Raw genomic sequence first — 20,783 nt, 5'->3', positions numbered from 1 at the left:
TCGCGACTCCTCCCAGGGCAGCATTTCTCCATAACGCCTCGACCCGACTCGCCTTGCCGCGCCACGCATCAGTCGTCACCAACGAGCCTCTCCCGCGCCTTCCCACATCGATTTCGCCTCGGTCACCCGATCAGATTGTTTCCTCAGCATCTAGAAATTGCAACATTTGATACCCTGGCGATAGATCTACCCGGTTTCCCGCAGTTCGGTACGTACCCTGTTTTCACTCGTCTGCTGTACGAATCACACACTTCATGTCGCAAGGCTGCTGCTGTCTGGCGGAAAATCCTCCGAAAACAAGCTCCACTGCCTTTCCTTGGGTACATTTCGTCGTGTCTGTCTGATTCTGTCTGAGTGCGACTGCCTCACGCGTGTCACCCGGCGCTGCCCACGCTCAGATCCCCGTCTTCCCTCGGCACCTTGGCGAGATCACCTTGACATCGTGGTCTACCACAAAACCCTATACTCACTCACATTCGCATTTTTGTCTACTCATCAGCTATTTGTCTACTTTACCCTTTCGTGCGCCAGGCCTCGAACGTCTCTGTCTCGTGGCTCGTGGCTCGTGGCTCGGACCTCGTGGCGCCTTCCAATTGCCCTTCGCCAGTTGCTGTCAGCTTTGACCTGCAGCCCGTGCCGCAGCTCGCCGTGACACCAAAAAGCTGGTTGCGGCGAAACTCGTCTCTTTCATCTTGTCTCACAGCGCTTGCCTTTAACGTTTGACGACCTAGCTGCTAACTCAACTGCTAGTCTCATTCGGAGTTTACCGCCTTTCATCCTTCTTTCAAGAACACCTGACCAAACCTCGTCAGCCCATCACTTACTTTTCTCCCGTTTGAACAAATCGTTTTTCCAAAGTCTCCAAAAAGCTATCAAGCAGCTTGCCTCTGCCAATTTCAGGAGTTGATCAGGTACTCAGAAGTGGACTAGACTTTCCGGTTTTCCATCGGGAGGCAACAATAGGTGGACAATGAGTTCTGGTACGGGAACTACTAGCAACGCCAAACCCGGCCCGTCTTCCAAACAGGGTCAGGGCACTTTCTCCGCAGTGAACAGCCACGCCATTCTTCTTGATAAGCTTAACCGTCGATCAACGCCCGACTCTGAAGCTTTAGCCAGCTCAGACGACGAGACTGATTCTCATCGCCAAGAGCCACCTCAGCAGACGCAACCTCAGAAGCCAGTCAGAAGAGCTTCTTGGCTCAACGATACTACTCAACCGCTGCCTCGACCCCGAAAAGGTTCATTCGCGAGCAGCTCCATGTCTCCTACGGCTTCTCACCCAAGCACTCCTTCCGCGGAAGGAAACGCGCCTTGGAGCACTCACACCCAGTCATCCGGCGTCATGGGTCGCGCTCCTGTTCCGGGAGCCTCCTTCACCTGGGGCACCGGTATCTGGAACAACGAGAGAAAGGATCCTCCCTCGCGTCTGAGTGAGGTTTTACCCTCGCCCACATCGACTATGCCACCTGGATCAGCTGGAGGCTCCTTTTTCAACCCCGATAGCTATGGACAGACATCTCCTGCACCGCGAGACTCTGGCCCCAACGCTCAAATCCCCTTCGCGATCCCCCTTCACCCTACGCCTAAGACGTACCGTTCTCAGTCTTACTCAGTTGGTCAATTGGAACCCGACGCGCCTCCGGCCGCTATGAGCAGCTCCACGATTCTTGGTCGCGGGCGTGCCCATGGACACTCTGGCCTGCAGCATCGGCCTTCCCGGCCCAGCATGCTGAGTGAGATGTCGAACGAGGGAGGCCTGCTTGGAAAGGTCAAGGAGGTGGACGACGATGACGATGAGAGTGCGACAGAATCAATGCAGAGTTCAATGCATCAGTCTGCTGAGGCGAAGACCATCGAGCTGCTTGCTCGCGAGAATGCGATGCTGCGCCAACAACAACAACAAGCGCAGCAGCAGCAGCAGCAACAGCAACAGCAGCAGCAGCAGCAGTATCAGAACCGACTCCGGCCTAGAGCTTCTACCGGAGCTGCGTACGGTCTCGGTAATGGTTACACGTTGCGCGAGGCCGTTCCCGAGGAATCTGACTTCGCCATCGACGAACTTGATGAGGCCAATGACGGCAGTGAGATGGCGGCGAAAAGAGCTCTGGGTCGTAGAATGAGCGAGTTCGGGGCGTCAGGATTCCGCTCGCCATATGAGAACAGAAAGCTGGAGAATGTTAAGAAGGCATTCTGGCACAGCTCTCTCGGTTTTGGCGGTCCTGAAGGCCAGCAGAGCCGCAGGCACTCATTTGCGGATATTCCTACCCGCCAAGGTTCCATCAGTTCCATCAACGAGTCTTTCAACGCGCTCGATACCCCCGTTGCTGAGCAGCCGCAACCCCAGGACTATTCCTTGGCCTATTCGGAAAACCAGAACTACCCCCTCGGCAACACAGGTAAGTTGGGCTATTACTTTGGCATGAATCAAGCTGACTCATAGACACAGCTGCTTACTTTACTCCCGGTGGAGGTCTTGCTGCTCCTCCCCAGAGCATGCAGTTCAACAACACTTTCCCATCGGCCTACTCGATGCACCCTCCTTATGGAAACCGTGCACCTTCGCCTCATCGCAATGTGTATGCCATGTCGCAGCCGCGCCATAACCAGCTGCTTCACATCGTCTTATTCAAGTGCGCTAGAGCAGACGTCTTCTACATCCAGGAGGGGACGGGCTTGACCGTGAAGCCTGGTGATCTCGTCATCGTCGAAGCTGATCGAGGAACTGACTTGGGCACTGTCGCCCGCGACAACGTTGACTGGCAAACTGCCAAGGAGCTCAAGGAGCATTACGCAGAGGAGCAGTACAAGTGGCTGATGATGTATTCTCAGAATGCCGCTGCTGCCCAGGATGGTACAGGCGCTGGCCTTATGGCGGCCGCAAATGGTCTCCAGGGCAGCGCTGTCGGCGGAATGGGCCCGCCTAATCAGCATGGTCATATGCAGGAACCCAATGCTGGAGAGCTTAAGCCTAAGCTCATCAAGCGCCTGGCACAGAGTCACGAGATCCACGCCTTGCGGGACAAGGAGGGCAACGAGGCCAAGGCCAAGCGAGTCTGCATGCAAAAGGTCAAGGAGCATGGACTGAACATGGAGATTCTCGATGCCGAGTTCCAAATGTAAGTGTCTGGACGAGCCTGACGAACAGAGGTGAGACTAACCGCGCGCAGGGATTGGAAGAAGTTGACATTCTACTACTTCGCTGATTCGTACATCAACTTCAATTCGCTCGTTACGGATCTGTTCAAGATCTACAAGACCAGAATCTGGATGTCGGCCATCAACCCGGCATCCTTCGCCAGTCCCACCTTGGGTATTCAGGCGCCTAGCGGCGTCGGACCCGGAGCGGTTGGCGTGGGTCGCGGTGGATCGAACAATTCCGAGCGACGCTCCGCGCAGCAGCAACAGCAGCAAAACCAGGAACAGCACTCTGGAGGATTCGGTGGTTCAGGTCCACCTGGCCGCGGATTCCAGAACTCATTCACCCCGCCGTTTGGTGAAAGGCCTGGAGGTCCGGCCGGTGGCTACGGCCAACCGAATTATCCCTATTCGCACATGGGCGGCATGGGCACTGCGCCTAGGCCTGGAAACATGCCCTACGTCCCTGGAGTTGTTCCGTCGCTCGATAGCTACAGCTTCCCTGGCGCAGCTGACTATCAGATGCGATCTCGTTTCCAGCCGGGAACAGACGGACCTGGCCCGCATGAGTCAGGCGTGGGCCCGATGAACACTCAGAGTGAATGGGCTACCGCATTTCAGGGCCTTTCCTTGAACAGTCGCTGATGATGCAGGCGCCTGACGTTGGAAATGGCCACGATATTGGTTTCTCATGTTCCACGGCGAACTGGACCTTCTCAACGGGCATCCCACTTCTGTTCGTCGTTCGGCGCATTCTCACGAACTGTCGGCCCAGCGGCTCATCGTACCTTTTTACGATTGGCATGGTTGTGGCATTGTAAGCATAGCCTGGGCTGCAAAGTCTGGCAACACGTTTTCTTTTCCTCTTGTCACTGTCGGAGTTGGACGGCTTCAACTTTTTTGATTTTAAATTGCCAAAAAAAACTGGCGGGACCTTTGTGCTTCTTTCGGACAGAAAAAAGAAGACATAAAGGACGAAAAATGGGAAGACAAGCTGGATCCCCAAACACTTTCATTTTCACTTTTACTCTACAGGCTTGTTTCGAGACTTTGCAATCACGGCCTAATTTCCCACCAGCACAACCCCCAATTCATGATGAATGAGAGATTCAAGAGGAGATTGAGAGACTTTCACTACTACTCAGGGCACTACCGTCATAGACAGAGAGACTTCTTTTTTACTTTTTTTCCACACAAGCATGGTGTAACCCGAGACTAAAAAAAAAGGGACTTGTGTTTCTGGGTAATGGGCCAATGTCGGATTCTTGTACGAAAATTCTTGCTTTTCCGTCGACTTTTAGGTATTTGAAAATATGAGGGCTAGAAATTCAATGCCTTTCTATTTTAATGTGTCTGTGATGTGTCCATCTCTCAGTGCCTGTCTCTCGAGGGACCATCTCCATCGATGACTTGGAGGAACTTCCTATGGCATCTGCCTAGGCAAGACCATCGAAGCTAATTTTGACCGTACGCCTCAGAGCCTAGAGTCCTGGGAAGTATTCTCACATTTGGAAATTTAATAAGAGTGCGTGTAGAAAAAAGATGAAAGCCTGAACGGTTTGGACAGGTAGGCAAGCTGTGCCGGATGCAAGAATGTAACTGCGAGATAGGGTAGACGGGACGGCCTGATAGTCTAGTAGTCATTTATCACCATGTCGCGGCAAGTCACTGTTAATGGAGTTTTCCATCAAGTATGACGGAGACATAGCAAACTCGTTTGCCATTCTCCGTCTAGACCCTTCTCAGATTTTGTGAAATGGTAGGGAGGATAGACTTTAGAATAGAAATCTGCATCAAATGGCGGCGAGCGTGTAAGTCGAAAGCGAAATGATCATCAACTTATGAGGTAGTCAAAGTCTCACTGATAGGCCGTTCATGGCTGCGAAAAATCATACTGGTCCCACAGTTCCCCTAACCGTGCCTGTTGGAAGAAATCCTTCCATCTCTACGCCTGAGCACACCGAGCTCAGTTCACCGAGAAGATGCCACACACCGAGAGGCGAGCCCCATAATTAGGTTCGGGGCAAGCCCAGCCCCAGCTACGCTAGCCGTTTCAGGATTAGTACGACCGCACAAACTCTACCCTTCCTCGATTTTTCCCCTTCCACTCGAACATTTCTCAATCGTCGTCCAATTCATCAACACCACCACCAAAACCTCGGCAGCCGGATTTTACGTGAACAGCTGGTTTGTCCCCCTCCCCCCCCGTTCCTTTTCTTCGACAAACTTTGTCGCTCTCTTCTTTTCTCAATCATCACCACATCTATCAAATTCAAAGAGGCTAACCTGACGCCGTCGCCGCAGTCAAAATGGGTGCCCTCAAGTATGTCGAAGAGCTCCAGAAGAAGAAGCAGTCCGATGTGATGCGCTTCCTTCTGCGTGTTCGCTGCTGGGAAGTACGTTGAAACCACCCGATTCCGATACCATGTGGACGCACGACAAAGTTCAATTCTCCTCGATCCCGCTTCTCTCTCTCGGTTACCCACGAACCCGAAAATTTTCGATGTTGAATTCCTTCCTACTGAGGGGTCTCGAGGTCCAAAATTTCTCGGTTCGAGGGTATCATGAGGGACTAGTGGAGACTTGGGGAAAAACTTTGCGTTCCTGCTATACACTCGTTGAACATTTGCTGAGAGTGCATCAATATAGCTCCGACAGCTGAATGTCATCCACCGCGCCTCGCGTCCCTCGCGCCCCGACAAGGCTCGCCGCCTCGGTTACAAGGCCAAGCAGGGCTACGTTATCTACCGTGCCCGCGTCCGCCGTGGAGGCCGCAAGAAGCCCGTCGCCAAGGGTGCTACCTTCGGTACGTTGCGAATTCTTCACGAGAGGGAAATAGTCTACGTCTCTTGAAGACCGAACTGGTTTCCCGCCGTGCGACACTCTTACCAGCGAGATGGACGGATTTGCTAACGGGATTGGAATCACACAGGCAAGCCCACCAACCAGGGTGTCAACCAGCTCAAGTACCAGCGCTCCCTCGCCTCCACCGCCGAGGAGCGTGTCGGCCGCCGCTGCGCCAACTTGCGCGTCCTCAACTCGTACTGGGTTAACCAGGACTCCACCTACAAGTACTACGAGGTCATCCTCGTCGACCCCCAGCACAAGGCCATCCGCCAGGACCCCCGCATCAACTGGATCGTCGCCCCCGTCCACAAGCACCGCGAGGCTCGCGGTCTCACCGCCACCGGCAAGAAGTCCCGCGGCCTCAACAAGGGCCACCGCTACAACAAGACCCAGGCCGGCCGCAGAAAGACCTGGAAGCGCCACAACACCCTGTCCCTGTGGCGCTACCGGTAAACGGTTTCGCCCACTCGCACTGGACGATTCTGAAAAGGCTACCGGGCCGCTCGCGTACTACGACTGTCTTACTACGAGGACGGCTTCGGCTGCCAGGTGTGGTGTTCGCGGAGGACACGACGACGGCGGCGGATCATCATCAACATCAGGGAAGGTATTCGGGATATGGCCACTACTTTCACGACTCGGGAAAGCACTTGATATCATGCGCTGGAGTGTTCTTCCTCTGGCTTGAGTCCCAGAGGTCAAAAAGGCTCAATCGATACGAAAAATGGAACACAACTTTTTCGAGGTTCTTAACTTTAAAAAACTTGGAGGGCTCGGCGTAAAAATGATGAATTATGTGATTTCAATGTGATACACTTGAACAAAAGCTGTCCCCTCCCTCGATCCTAGTGCTACATGCGACTTCGTTCTGTTCTTAAATCATATCTGTGCAAAGAGGGTGTCTCTCCCACTCCCATTGATATTATTTCAGTCCTGCAATAATCTGTACAGGGCGAATACTACGACTCAGTGTGCAACTTGCACAGTAAACTGTTGCCCCTTTCTACTGCATTTCCCGTACTGAAAATTTCGACCAGGGTTTCGACGGTGTGGGGACTGGCGATTCAAAATGGACACGACTGCGGGGACGGTTGTGTGATGATTCTCCCAAATCCCTCCCTCAAAGCCCACGACCTCAATTCTCAGTGTTTCTCATTATTACGACGTGTGGTCAAGACGGAATTGATAACGAAGCTTTATAATTATGACTGATCCCTCAATCGTGCATCTACTTCTGTTTAATGCCTGATGACTGATTGCTGGTCATGATCAGTGACGAAAGATTCCTAAATCTCATATTCCTCGCCGTACACCGTGCCGTCGTGCCGGGTATTTTTTCAAAGCCAAACTAAATCATCCGTGAAACGCCGTTCCACCCTGCCTAATAGGGATGCATATTCTGTAATACCAAGGCTGCTGTGAAGTCCATTGATTTCAATCTCATCGAGACATAGAAGAAAGTCGTGTGCGAGCAGCATCCGCCACTCCTTAGAAGCGGCTCACGTTGCTGGCCAGGCTGTACTTGGTATGGCGGTGACCAGCCATGGCAGGGTGCAGAGCAGTAGCCGGACGAGAGACATCGGGCATGATGGGGCTGCGGCGAGATTCGTCGTAGTCAGGCTCTGAATCATGGCCCTGCTCGACGTCGTGGGCGATAGGATGGCTGATATTAGGACGAGGGCTAGTATCGTCGTTGGTCTTGCTCCAAGGAGTGAACTTTTGCGTGAGGCGCTTGAACTTGTTGTTCGGCTTCTCGTTGCGAATCGAGTTGCTTCTGACAGAGTATCCGTCAGCGTACGAGTTCTTGCCGGAGGCAAGGGTGCCGTCGCTGCGAATGTTGCGGGCGTTGATGCCGTTGCTGCCATCCCGGAAAACAATGGACGAGATGATGTTGAAGAAACCAAAGGTGATTGCCAGAATGCCCGAGGCGAGGATGAGACGCCAGAGCGGAAGACCAATAGTCTCGACAGAGTAGGCGGGCACCGTGATGCCCCCGAGAACGTGACAGCCCATGACGACCATGGCGATTCCCAGCCAGCTGAGGCCATGCTCGGGCGAGAGGGTCGGCCAGTTGCGCATGAAGTAGGCGCGGAAGACGTTGAGCTCGGAGACAATGAGGAACACGGCGAAGCAGAAAGTGAAGAAGCGGGAGGCCGAATCGAAGAAGGCAAAGTTGCCCTTAAGAATGGACATGACGATCATGGTCCAGGTGGCGGCGCTGACGGCCAAGAGGCCGATGATGTTGAACGCTCGGAAGACGTTGAGGATCAAGTGACCCGAGCCACGAAGGCTGGAGTTTTCAGAGAGGTTGAACATTTTTTGATTGTAATCGGAGAACAGCAGTTGCGACGTTTTCGGGTTTCTGAGGCAGTCGTATGTGTTTAAGTACTCGGTAGCTCTGCTGAAGAGTATCGAGATCCTGGGGTAGCATTAGTGACGAGTCCGAGATCGACCAAGGGCGAAGCACCATACAAGTAAGGAGAGTATTGAGTGAATAGCGGCTGGTGGTAAGCTCGGTAGCGATGAGGTCCGTAGCAAAAATTCGGTCAGTCCAAGCTGACGAGTTAATCCAAGCGACTAGTGATTCGATGGTAGAGTATCAAGCGCGAGGGTACGATTAGAGACGAGTAGGAAATATTCCCGGAAACCAGTCCAGGAGAGTTGGCGTTATAGAGAAAGTGTTGATGTCTTCACAAAGGAAGAAGGAGACAAGGCGACGAGAGTATGAGGAGGGAAAGATTGTAGGCGAACAGGATTAGTAGATACCCAAGAACGGAATTTGTTCAAGGCTGTTCAATGGGGGAAAGAGGGAAGGGAGCTCCTGCCAGAAAGGACCGGTGGGTAGGTTCGACGTCAAAGGAAGGAGGGACGGGAGCTCCTTCTCCTTTAATACAGACAGGACCCTGATTGACTATGAATTCTTGTCCCACGAGCTGAGCTTAAAGAAACATGGGGTGAAAAAGTAATGCAAAGCACCTAAAGTAAAGATAGGTAGGTAACTCCGTACCTTGCTCAGAGCAGTGCCCTTATTCCTTCTCTTCCTGCACGTCACCTGGGATTTTGTCATCCCAGCGACAAGGCAAGAGCAAAGTCAGGTCCAGTTTGACCAAAGGGAGCCTGCCCGGTGGCCCTCTCCATTTGTCGTTTCGAATCACAGCCAAAAGTTTCGCGCAACCAGCAACCAATCATTCTGGCAGCGCCAGAGGGCCATCAGGGCCGGGATGCGTCGGCGGAGACTCAGCATGGGGGGATGGAGGGGAAACGATGGAGCGTTCATGGGTTCTCTCACGAACGGCTTGGACGATCCCTCGACGTCCCGGGCGGTATGAGAACTAGGATACGGGGGTGTGGGTAAATGAGATATGCGGGATAGAGGACGGGATCATGGAGAGACGCAGATGGTGGACTCGAGAGCATGATAGCGGGACGAGGTGCTGTGTGCTTCCTGCGGTTGAGGTTCCAGACGACGCCATGCGGCGACCAGACGTGGTTTCAATGAAACCCCTGATCGAGCACGCGCAGCCCAGAGCAGCTAACAACTTTGTCTGTCAGTCATTCTCTCGTTGTCACGATATGGGTCGGGCAGCGGTGGCCTCGCTGCATGTGAGTGACACCATCTTCATCGTGGAGCTGCTGATAACCTGTGGCACTCGCCAGATCGTCGAAGAAGATACACCCGTGACACTCAGCTCGGCAAAGTGCAAAAGACGAGACGACGGAGGGTCTAGAGAGCAGAGGCCATGACAGACATGGGGGGCATGAATATGCCGTGGGCCGCTTTCATCCAATCGTGCGCTGAAAGTCGGACTGCTGCAGCTTGTCCAAGTCGATGGCAAGCAATTCAGGCGCAACGAACCTATGAGAGGGAGGCAGAGGTACAAAGTTGGCGTAGTGGGAGGCGAATATTCAAGCATTGAGAGGTCCAGACGGGATCCGAGGTAGGGATGTCTATGGTATGGTAGACGGGGGAGGTTTGCTCAGGGTTACAAACAAAGTGAACAGTCGAGAGTGGAAGGGACATGGCAACTTCTCAGTTCTCGGGCGCGATGCCGGATTGATTGGATGACGGGCGACGAGACTTTGTTTCATGCGAGTTTAGCAAAGACAGCCGCCGGCCGAAATGCCAGGCACACATGTCCGCTGGGCGTACCCCTGCAGGCGCCATAAGTACCGATTCGCTGCGCAGAGTTGGGCTTGATGGGCCAATTCCAGTGTGAGCGGCAACGCAAGGTACCTGAACATGCGTCCCACCCTGCGGCAGTGAAGACTTGAAGGCCGTAGGCCCGTAGCTGGCTCTTCCGAGTGCGATTTCGCAGCACGGGCGAGCCCCAAACCTCCGGTACGGAGTCCCCACCGTCATACCGACAGAGCATAAGTCTTTTATACTCCATGAAATCCGATTTTACCAGTGACTACTCCGTATCATCACTGATATTCAATGTGAATTCACCTTATGATTCTACGCGAGTGAGTAATGTGCAACTAACTGCGGCTTGGCTCTCCAAGCCTTGGTGGTTCGCCTATGTTTCTCCGGTTATTGAAGAACATCCCGAGGCATATGCCCATTTTCAAGTACAAGCTGAAGTAGATATATCAGACCAGCTGAATAACAAATCCTCAGATCAACATTGTCTGGGAAAGTTGACCTCGGCCCTCCTCAAAGACAGCTATTGGCTGCGGTCATAACTCTTCGTGCGTCCGTCTGAGGTAGGCGGGTGAAAGCTCTCCATCGCGCCATGATCACTTACAAGCGGTATCGCCAGATGGTAATGAAACCTGATCGTGAAACCAAAAGACTGGACAAGAAGCGCGCATCTACAGATTGCAGGGCGGCCGTGCCTCCGACAGCTTCCGGTGCATCGGACGGGGCCCGTATTCGATTTCCAAGTTATTTATGACGGCTGTGGCCCGTCAACAGGGTGGCCTGGGATTAAGCGCCCGTCCGCGTACCACCTCATTTCGTGATGCCGCCTGTAAGTGAGGTCGTAAGCGTGGTCTCCACCCTCTAGACCAATTTTGAGAGCATCTTACGAGGACGACGATGTTTACGCGCGCCAAAAAAGAAGAAATTGCCGCCAAATTCTAGAGCTATTCTAAATACAGTGCTCTTCTGAATCCATGGTTCAACCATTTGAGCCGCATCCCGCGGCGTCTATCTGTCTAATTTAGCAGAACCCCCCAGCCGCCAGTCTTGTACGATGTGGCCCCGGCCAGGTCACCGTGGCAGTGCTGGCGTCAAATATCGATTCCCAGGGATTTAGCTTCGTGAATAGGAATCGGAAGTGCTGACAGTGCTCACACTTCATCTGGTACTTCATATTCCTTACGCCAGATTTTTCATGCTTGACCTTGCCTACTTTCCTCTAGAGTCCAACCCAGTGAAGGACGTAATTTGCCTTGATGATCAGCTTAATTGAAGAAAGCCCTAGACCTAAACTCTTTGCGAGTTGTCGACTTGTAAAAGCAGATCCCGATCCATATCTTCTGCCCTTCTGTCTGTCAAGTCAGCATCTCAAGTTTCGTTGCTTCCAGTTCCACCGCAAGGGTTACTACACAGTTCAGGGCAGGGTTCCCGGTGTGTGAAGAGAAGTACAAACGGAATCTTGGAGCCGTTCACTCACTTAACATCCTATGCTGTGATATTAGGCTCGGGTAGACTCATCGGTTGTTAAAACACCTTGAGAGGGACTATTTCCCTCGAGTTGCGTGTTTGTATCTTAACAGCAAGTGTCAAGAGTAGATACCCCATATTTGTGTAGGGAAAATAGATAACTGTACAGGACCTCGTCGATATGCCGAGATCATTCTATCTTCATGTCTAATTTTCTTTCCGAAATCTTGATAATTGGTCAATGTTGTTATGGTAGGCGATTCACGTCTTCCAGGTCGATAGAAAGCATTAACACAACGACATAAGGTACCTTGCCTTTCGTACTTTGTGGTAGGTAAGGTAAGTATCTACTGACAGCCGGGACTGGCGGGTGAGCCGAGATGAGATAAGATAAGAAAAACACTGGATGAGGTCAGCGAACCTGTGTGACTCGCACCTTCCAGGTTCCTATCATTCCACTGCTTAGTGGTAGCCCAAGGCACGTGAGCTCAAGTGGGTCCGTTATTGCCTTTCACTGTCACTTCCTACCTCCATTAGCCTCACGACCCGACGTCAAATTCCTCTCCGCCAGACTTGCTGCTGATTGACCATCCTTCCATCAAACACAACGACGATTCGCGACCGACATCGCCCACGGCAAGGATTTGATTCGAATTGACCTGAGACCCGTCAACGCTTTTCGTTTCATTGATTCTTCTCGCTGCGACCAAATCGTGACTACCCAACTGCCACTTCCACTCCCATTTTGCTCTTTGTCTTCGCCATTCTCGCGACGTTCTCCGTACGTTTGGCGACCGTCAATATCTACGAAGGTCCCATCGCAGTCTTCAGGCGGACGCGAAAACCATCCACTGGATAATGTTGTGACGGTGTCCTTGCTCTCTGCTTGGATTTGGTTGGCTTTTGGTGTGGAGGACTTGAGCAGAAAGAGGGTCTGGACGCGAGAATTGGAATCTTCAAAACGGTCCCTTCCACTTTAGGTTACCTGCGTCGTCTCTCCTTCCAAGCTGCAGACTGGTGCTTCTCCATAATAAGGGTGGTTTATTGTGCTTTCCATTGCATAGGGTGAAGGCGCTTGACTTCGAGGTCGATCTGAATCTTCCCCGCTGCCATTGCGTTCTCGCTTTCCTGCAGATCTCGCTCGCCATCGCGTGCTCTTGACAGACAAACAATCATCATCAAGGATATCGCTACCCAGTAATAACCACAATCATGTCGTACGAGTCATCCGCCACAGAAGTCGCTGAGGACTATCGTCAAGCTCTTGAAGACTTGACTACCAATGTGCGATTCGAAATTAGCAATCTGACGATGATTGCAAGAGAGCAGACCGAGCATGCCCAAGTCATCTCTGAAGTCTTGCAGGACCATATCTTGAAGGTAGGCTCTATCCTTCAGCTTTCGGGCAACGGCCCGCGTTGTCTGCCAAGTCCTTCTCAAGCGCCGCTTGGGAAGTCACGAAGCTCCCTTTCCCCAAAGTAACGATCCATGCTGACATGTTTGACAGGCGCCAGCGCACAAGAAGCTCCCAGCCCTCTACGTCCTCGATTCGATCGTCAAGAATGTCGGCACTCCGTACACCTTGTTCTTCGGAGCAAAGCTATACCAGACATTTATGGAAGCGTACGCGGCTGTCGATGGCCAGGTTCGCCGCAAGATGGATGAAATGCTTCGCACCTGGAAGGAGCCTGTTCCTGGATCTCTGGACAAGCGTCCAGTTTTTGCGTCAGAAGTGACGGCGCCTATTGAGAGCGCCCTCATCAAGGCTCGCACATCCGCGCTTCAAGCTCAGCAAGGACGACCAGCAGGTCGCGGCCGACCTGCTGCTGCACCGTATCGCGAAACACCAACACCGCCGGGTATGCGACCTGGCTCGAACCAGCCGATGCCATACGGTCAACCTCCACCAATGCCGCAAGCAAATGGCAACCGACCTCCGAGTGCGCCGCTCCCACACCACCCGCAGATGGCTCCTTACGCAGTACGTCCATCCTACCATTTAGCATTTGATATCATACACTAACAGACGTCACAGCCCCCTCCGCCATCATACAGTGCTCAACCTTCGGCAGCTCCTGGTCCTTACCAACCCCCTCCGCAGATGCCATACGGATCCGGACTCTCAGGACCTCCTCAGGCTGCTGGGATAAACAAAGACTCTCTGGGTCAAGATATCCAGAAGTTGATCGATGCGTCGAAGTTGGAGTTTGCACAGAACCCCCATGATCATAGTATTCAACAAAGACTCAAGGCGTTGTTGGATGTGCAGAGCTTGCTTCAACATCAGAACTTGCCCCAGGACCAGTTGGTCCTCATTAAGAATCAAGTAGCCGATCTTGCCGTAAAAGTGAGGCCGTTCTCGGCCCAGAGCTCAACCCCTACTGCTACAACTGTCCCTCATCATCCACCGCCGCCACCTGCGGCGCCTGTAGTACCATCTGGCCTGCCCCAGCAGCAAGCTGGAGTGACGCTTGATGCCCTCTTGGGCCAAGGAGCTCTTGCTGCTCTGTTGTCACGGCAGTCAGCCACGCCGCAGCTTTCAACGCCGCCGCCCCCTCCTCATGCCAGTATGGCGATCCGGTCTCCCCCCCCACAGAGGGCCGAGCCGCAAAGACAGCCCAGTGCGCCGCCGGCAACAGATCCTATGGCGTTGCTGGCCGGCTTACGGCAAGCTGGAATCCTTCGGGGAGCAGCTCCAAGCGCAACGCCGACGCCAGCAGCCCCGGCACCAGTGCCTCCGCCAGGGATGCCTATGATACCTCCCGGATTCTTGCCCCCTAACATTGCAAGCTTGCTGGCTTCCGGCCAGCTGCCACCGATTCCTCCGCTTGGGGGTATGAGCGGCAATCAGCTTGATGCGGCGGCCTTGAAACAACAGTCAGTTTATCTAAGAATCTTGCTGGAAGCACGATTGCTAACCCTTTCCAGATTCCAGCCTCACTTAATCCCGTCTCTCTTTGAGCAACTGGGTCCTCAATGCACCCAATGTGGTAGACGTTTCAAGACGGACGATGAGGGTAGGAAGAAGAAGATGGCGCATATGGATTGGCACTTCAAGGCACACCAACGGCTCGCAGAAGCAGAGAAAAGAGGCCAGCACCGAAGCTGGTATGTCGACAACAACGTGAGTTACCATTAGCCCCTTATAATCCTTTGGAATGATCTAACATCATGCAGGACTGGCTCAAGTCACGAGAGGCCATTGATGTCGACCATGTTGCGACTGCGGACAAGTCTTCGTCTAGTCCTGGCCGAGGGAAGAAGGAGGCCAAGCCTCGATATATTCCCGTGCCAGATGCATCCAGCGGGATCAATAGCAAATGTCCCATCTGCCAAGAGAAATTTGAGAACAAGTGGCTTGAGACTGCTCAAGAATGGGTGTGGCTGGATACTACATTGGTCGGCAATCGAGCATATCACTTTAGCTGTCATTCGGAAGCGACACAAGCACGCGAGAGCACACCAGTCTATACGAAGAGAGCGCCTGAGCCATCGCACGGCAAGAAGCGCAAAGCAGAGGTAAGCCGGGATGCGGCTCTTTTCGCAATGTCGGCAGGGACTAACCATGGTTTCAGGGTGACCAAAAGCCATTTCGCGGAAAGATGAAGAAAGACAAAGACAAAGATACCGTCAAATGGCCCAAGGCGGAGCTTGACTACTGAGAGTTCAACATTCGACACGCGGAAACTCTTCAAGACGCCTGCCAACAGCATGCAAAGCACTCGGATATATCTGCAAAAGCTAACAACGGCATTTGTTGCATCTTCACCTGCAGGACGCCTCATCGAGAATCATCACGCATTGCCAAGTCAAGCCCATCAGCCTATTATGGAGCATATTATCCTATGGCGGTGAGGCGACACAGTCGTGTATGCGACGAGATTTGCCAACGCGCCCGTGGAGGAGACAAAAAGCAATATTTAATGGGATCCGGTCTAGCAAGAGAGCCGATCGTTGGGGGATCGGCACGGACGGAACAACGACAAGCGGACACGAAAGAAGTGTGGTGAGGCTCCGTTGTTCGGAGTTGCCGGGCAAAAGATCGGCAGACCAGCTTCGATATCGCAGTTGGTTCATCTGCTTGGCAAGGCTAGGCCGCATCAGCAAAGACGGCGTGGTCATCAGCCCAGAACAGGGGAAGAAAGTCAGACAAGACGAAAGCCGAACACACCGCAACACCGTACAGGTGACAGCGAAGCATCAGGGGCGACCTGGTCGACTGTTCACATGGTATGCAGAGATTTTTTCTTTGCCCTTATGCTACCGTGCTCCCGAGTTATGGAGTTTATTAATAAACGAAATACCCAGAACGGCGGTGGCCATTATGCAGCCCTGACAGGTATGATTAGGGAGCAAGCGGAATAGAGGAATGTTACCCTAAACAAATCTTGAGATTGTGGTGCATGGAAAAGGTGTTCCGCTTCTGATTCCCCTTGTGTGAGTTTACTCCACAGTAGCTCTTGTGATCCATGTCCCGGGGGAGAACAGCAGATGCGTTCGTTTCCACACTCCCCACAGTCCACAGTCTTGACTCTGCGCTAGAGGATGGCCTATCTGTCGCATCCCTGTCCAGCCTGTGTTTGATTCGACAATCGCTTACAAGTTTTTGGGAGGAATTTGGTTCAAGAGCATTTTGGTGAATGTGGCGGGCTAGAGCTGATTCGGGCTACGTTTGGGAAATCCATGGTGAGGAAGAAAGTACACAAACTCTGAGGCGGGTTGGGCAGTGATTGGGTCGCATGAAGGCGGGAAAGATGGAGAAGGAAAAAAAAGGAAGGGAGGAGGGGTCGGTGTGAAGGGTGGTTTGATCACTGATGGCGTTGGGTTTTCTTTTGGTTTCGGCACCGCGAAAGGATGAAGCGGCGGGCGAAGCGGGCGCGGGCGGGAAACGGTAGCCTTACGGTAGAGATGGCGTTGAGGAAGGCACGGCCGGGGGAAGGATTCCTGTTGATTGCCACAAGGCCCCAGGGGAGCGGGGGGAAACGAGTTGGGAGTTGGCCGGTGACCCGGGGGCTTGCCGGGCCTCGTGTCTTTTTGGTTCGGGGGAGGGTGGCACAGTGGCTGAGACAAAGGTGTTTCTCCTCTTTTCCCGTGGTTCGTCATCATCTTTAAGACGACTCCATCGTACCGTTTATATAGACTCGTTAGGTTGAGCATAGATTCGCCGGCGAAGTTAGCGGTACTAGTCCCAACCACCATAGAGTTTGACAGGAGACAGTGGGATGTTACCTAGTTCTAGGCGACTACTAATACAGCTGGAGGGGAGCCTCATCAATGATATTTTCTGGATCTCGAAATCATATGTAGTTGATCAAAATTGAGATAGCTCTGTCTCTTTTCCTGGAATTTTGCAGTGAACACCTACTTTTTGTCATGACGGGATTTGGTGTGAGGTGGTTTAATGCGGGCCGCTCAGTCAGTCTCGCAGCAAAGTTAGTCATGTCTAATCTGGGCTCTTTGTGTCACACAAAAGGTGGGAGAAGTGTCAGGACCAGAACGGTAGACGACAGACGGTAGAAGATCAACAAAGCTGGTGTTGAGGTTTCCAAGCTGCCCAGTCCGGAGACTTTGGAAAACACGAGGCTTGCAGACCCTGTGGCTCTGGGAGTCTGGAATCGAGTGGTTGGGCTTCTGGAACCCTTTGGGCCGTCTCCTTTCCCAGGGACCTCCCCGGCTTTTCCAACAGCTTCCCCGAGCATCCCATCACCTTCCTACATGGTTGCATGTGTGCTGCCAATCTGCCACTCTGCTTTTCCCCGCCAGCTCTGGACTGCTGCTTGAGGTTCCCAATATGGAACGAGATTGTCAGGTGGGCTTGGCCATCTTTTTTTTCGTCGAGTCCACACTATTACCTTACGGATAGTGTACCATATCCCAAAAGGTCACCCTTGCCGCCCCCATGCAACCCCCAAGATTCTAATTCTTGATGGGCGCGGGGGGCCACTGGGGGGTGGTGCGGATGTCGGTTGACAGTGGATTTTTTGCCCCTCCACCCCTCCATGCCCTCGGTGTTGCCCCCGTCCCGAGGGTAGTCCCAGCTTGGAACCTCCCCGGGGGGGGGGAATACCTAGCGCTTGGAACTGCAGCTCTTACACAGTACACCACGGTGGCACGCGGATCCCAACCGGACATGCTTATGGCTTCGTTCCTTTTGCTGTGACATTTTTTTGCCATCCGAGGGGCTGGTTGGCCCTGTCTTGCATCATGTACAGCCCATCTGGCAGTAAGTACCTGCAAGGCAGGGTAGCTCTTGTACGTACCTCGCTGCTCTCACCTCATCTTTACCCCACTTGGAGGGGCAAAAGGGGTCCAGGTCCTACGCAGTAGGCGCAACACCAGCTACCGTACCTTACGGTGGAAGAACCGCCATCTACGCAGTAGTAAGGTAAGGTAAAGCAGGCAAGCACCAAGCTCCCGTCCCCTCCCTTTCGTCACAGGAAGAAGGGACGAAAAAATAAGGGTGTGTGCCGATGATGGAGGTCTGGACTGAACCTGACCTTTTCCAGTGAATCAGACCTTTCCCCCCTCCTGGTCGTGTTGTGGTGCTCTTTTAAGGAACAGCTCCCGTCACCTTTTTTGTTGATCAACAAAACCGCCTTTGCTCAAGAAGCTCTACACTTTCACACCTTGTCTGCCTTTCCTCCCTACTCCCTAGGTACTCCAGACTGCCAAAGAAATCACAGGATCTTCCCCTGCGTGTGAACAGAACCTTACTATTCGAGTAATCACCCTCGGTCTGCACAATGGAGTAAGTTCAAGCCACTGTCCCAGCCAGTTGCCTACCTGCCTGTGATAGAGCAATCGAGCTGGCCCAAAGCATCACAATGTATCCAAGAGCTAACAGTCCACCTCTAGGGTCCAATCCACCGCACCTCCCCAGCCTCTGGTAAGTTTGATTGGAATAGAGCTCTGTTCCTTGATTTTCAGAGACCAGACCATTGACTCGAAGTGTTTTACCAGGATCACTACATCGGCATCGATGTTGGCACTGGTTCGGCCAGAGCATGCATCATTGACGAAACTGGTGACATCAAGGGCCTTGCCAGTGAACCCATCAAGCTGTGGCAGCCCGAGACCGGATACTATGTAAGTCACCTCAGAGACTCGCCTTCTCTTCGTCACTTTGGCGATTGTTCCCCACGAGGAGTTGAGCTCAGCTGACCTTTCCGGAAGGAACAATCCACTTCCGATATTTGGGCGTGCATCTGCCACTGCGTGAAGCAAGTCCTCGTCGAGTCCAAGGTCGACCCTGATATTATCAAGGGCATCGGTTTCGACGCAACCTGCTCCCTCGCCGTCTTCAGCCACGATACCGACGAGCCAGTCGCCGTCACCGGCCCCGATTTTGACAATGCCGATGGTAACGACCGCAATGTCATTCTTTGGCTGGACCACCGCCCCGTCGAGGAGACGGAGAAGATCAACGCCACCAAGCACAACCTGCTCAAGTACGTTGGCGGCACCATGAGCATCGAGATGGAAATTCCCAAGGTTCTGTGGCTCAAGAACAACATGCCCAAGGAGCTCTTTGATCGTTGCAAGTTCTACGATCTTGCTGATGCGCTCACGCACATGGCCACTGGCAACGAGACGCGGAGTTTCTGCAGCACCGTCTGCAAGCAGGGCTACGTACCTGTCGGTGTTGACGGCAGTGTAAAGGGCTGGCAGGATGACTTCCTGACGACGATTGGACTCGAAGACCTTGTTGAGGACGACTTCAAGCGTATGGGTGGTGTCAACGGGGTGGTGAGCCTTTTTCATTTGAATCCTGCTCCTCTGTTGCTTCAGTGTCGAGGTTAAAGTACAATTGACTGACTTGATTTTCCACAGAACGGAAAATACCAGAGCGCTGGAGAGCTCGTGGGTGGTCTCTGCAAGAAGGCCGCGGCAGAGCTCGGCCTTCCCGAGGGTATCGCTGTCGGTGGCGGCGTTATTGACGCCTACGCCGGCTGGATTGGTACCGTCGGCGCCAAGGTCGAACTTCCTCCAGGCCATCTTGAGGCGGACCAGCCTAAGAACGACCTCTCACAAGCCTTCCACAGACTCGCGGCGGTTGCCGGTACATCAACGTGCCACTTGGCCATGTCCAGAGAGGCAGTGTTCGTGCCTGGTGTCTGGGGCCCATACCGAGACGTCTTGCTCCCTGAGTTCTGGATGGCCGAAGGTGGCCAGTCTGCTACCGGCGAGCTCCTTCGACACATTCTCGAAATCCACCCTGCCTTTATCGAAACCAACGCGCTTGCCACGGCCGAGTCGAAGAATATTTACGAGTTCCTGAACTCCCACTTGGAATACATGCGTGAGAAGAGCGGTGCCCCGTCAATCTCATACCTGGGCCGTCACTTCTTCCTGTACGGTGACCTGTGGGGTAACAGATCACCCGTCGCAGATCCGAACATGAAGGGTGCCGTGGTTGGCTTGAGCAGCGACAAGACCACGGACAACCTAGCGTTGTGGTACTACGGCACGATGGAGTTCATCGCCATGCAGACTCGACAGATTGTTGAGGCGATGAACACGTCCGGACACGAGCTTAACACGATCTTCATGTCCGGCAGTCAGTGCCAGAACCCACTGTTGATGGACTTGATGGCTACCATCTGCGACATGCCTGTCTTGGTACCCAAGTACACCAACGCGGCCGTTGTTCACGGTGCTGCCATGCTGGGCGCCAAAGCTGCGACCGCGACCGAGGATGGCACAACAGAGAACCTGTGGTCCATCATGGACCGTATGAGCAAGCCTGGCCGTCTCGTCAAGCCAGGCACCCTCAAGGGCGAGAAGTTCTTATTTGATGCCAAGTACAAGGTGTTCCTGGATCAATGCAAGACGCAGCAGGAGTACCGGAAGCAGGTTGATGCTGCTCTCGACCAGTGGCTCAACAACTGAAATGTTTTGGGAATGGGTTTTGTGGTGTGAGACGATTAGACGACCTCGGGAATTGGATGACGGGGCATTTACGGCCTACAGTAACGGAACTTGAATTTTCACTGGAAGGGCTGTAACAGGAGTTGAAGGGATAATGATAATAGCCATTCTTTCATGAGTAAGAACAAAATAGTTTATACGACGATTTCGCATTCTGCAATACCCTATGTCATGAAGTGATTTAAATCAGAGTATTCCTGCCGATGCGGCCATATGCGAGGTAATAACTCGCATACCTTCGGCATCAATCAATGGCGCC

At 53.1% G+C, this 20,783-nt stretch overlaps 5 protein-coding genes across 5 annotated transcripts; 4 read left to right on the top strand and 1 right to left on the bottom strand.

Moving 5' to 3' along the window:
* Nucleotides 1–970: 970 nt before the first annotated feature.
* On the top strand, nt 971–3,783 carry HER10_EVM0006117 (uncharacterized protein; the record flags this gene model as incomplete). Its single annotated transcript, XM_035475712.1, has 3 exons — nt 971–2,399; nt 2,450–3,119; nt 3,171–3,783. 3 exons carry the CDS (start codon nt 971–973, stop codon nt 3,781–3,783), a joined length of 2,712 nt encoding a protein of 903 aa, XP_035329425.1.
* Nucleotides 3,784–5,447: 1,664 nt separating this feature from the next.
* On the top strand, nt 5,448–6,438 carry HER10_EVM0003615 (ribosomal L15; the record flags this gene model as incomplete). The annotated part of the gene is made up of 3 exons (XM_035473285.1): nt 5,448–5,534; nt 5,788–5,944; nt 6,071–6,438. 3 exons carry the CDS (start codon nt 5,448–5,450, stop codon nt 6,436–6,438), a joined length of 612 nt encoding a protein of 203 aa, XP_035329110.1.
* Nucleotides 6,439–7,150: 712 nt separating this feature from the next.
* Nucleotides 7,151–9,446, bottom strand: HER10_EVM0002311 (uncharacterized protein). The gene has a single exon (XM_035472028.1). It carries the CDS (start codon nt 8,299–8,301, stop codon nt 7,474–7,476), a length of 828 nt encoding a protein of 275 aa, XP_035328969.1. The 5' UTR covers nt 8,302–9,446; the 3' UTR covers nt 7,151–7,473.
* A 2,707-nt stretch (nt 9,447–12,153) lies between these two features.
* Nucleotides 12,154–16,862, top strand: HER10_EVM0009362 (uncharacterized protein). Its single transcript, XM_035478852.1, has 6 exons — nt 12,154–12,976; nt 13,104–13,577; nt 13,632–14,473; nt 14,525–14,720; nt 14,774–15,115; nt 15,172–16,862. The coding sequence occupies exons 1-6, from the start codon at nt 12,809–12,811 to the stop codon at nt 15,256–15,258; spliced, it is 2,109 nt and encodes a 702-aa protein (XP_035329849.1). The 5' UTR covers nt 12,154–12,808; the 3' UTR covers nt 15,259–16,862.
* Nucleotides 16,863–17,703: 841 nt separating this feature from the next.
* Nucleotides 17,704–20,668, top strand: HER10_EVM0011857 (FGGY-family pentulose kinase). The gene is made up of 5 exons (XM_035481273.1): nt 17,704–18,344; nt 18,452–18,482; nt 18,557–18,682; nt 18,770–19,342; nt 19,427–20,668. The coding sequence occupies exons 1-5, from the start codon at nt 18,340–18,342 to the stop codon at nt 20,483–20,485; spliced, it is 1,794 nt and encodes a 597-aa protein (XP_035330144.1). The 5' UTR covers nt 17,704–18,339; the 3' UTR covers nt 20,486–20,668.
* Nucleotides 20,669–20,783: the final 115 nt, after the last annotated feature.

Source organism: Colletotrichum scovillei (genome assembly GCF_011075155.1).
Source record: "Colletotrichum scovillei strain TJNH1 chromosome Unknown Contig00009, whole genome shotgun sequence".
Classification (NCBI taxonomy): Eukaryota; Fungi; Ascomycota; class Sordariomycetes; order Glomerellales; family Glomerellaceae; genus Colletotrichum; species Colletotrichum scovillei.
The sequence above is the reverse complement of the archived record's forward strand: the minus strand, read 5'-3'. Positions and strand labels throughout refer to the sequence as shown.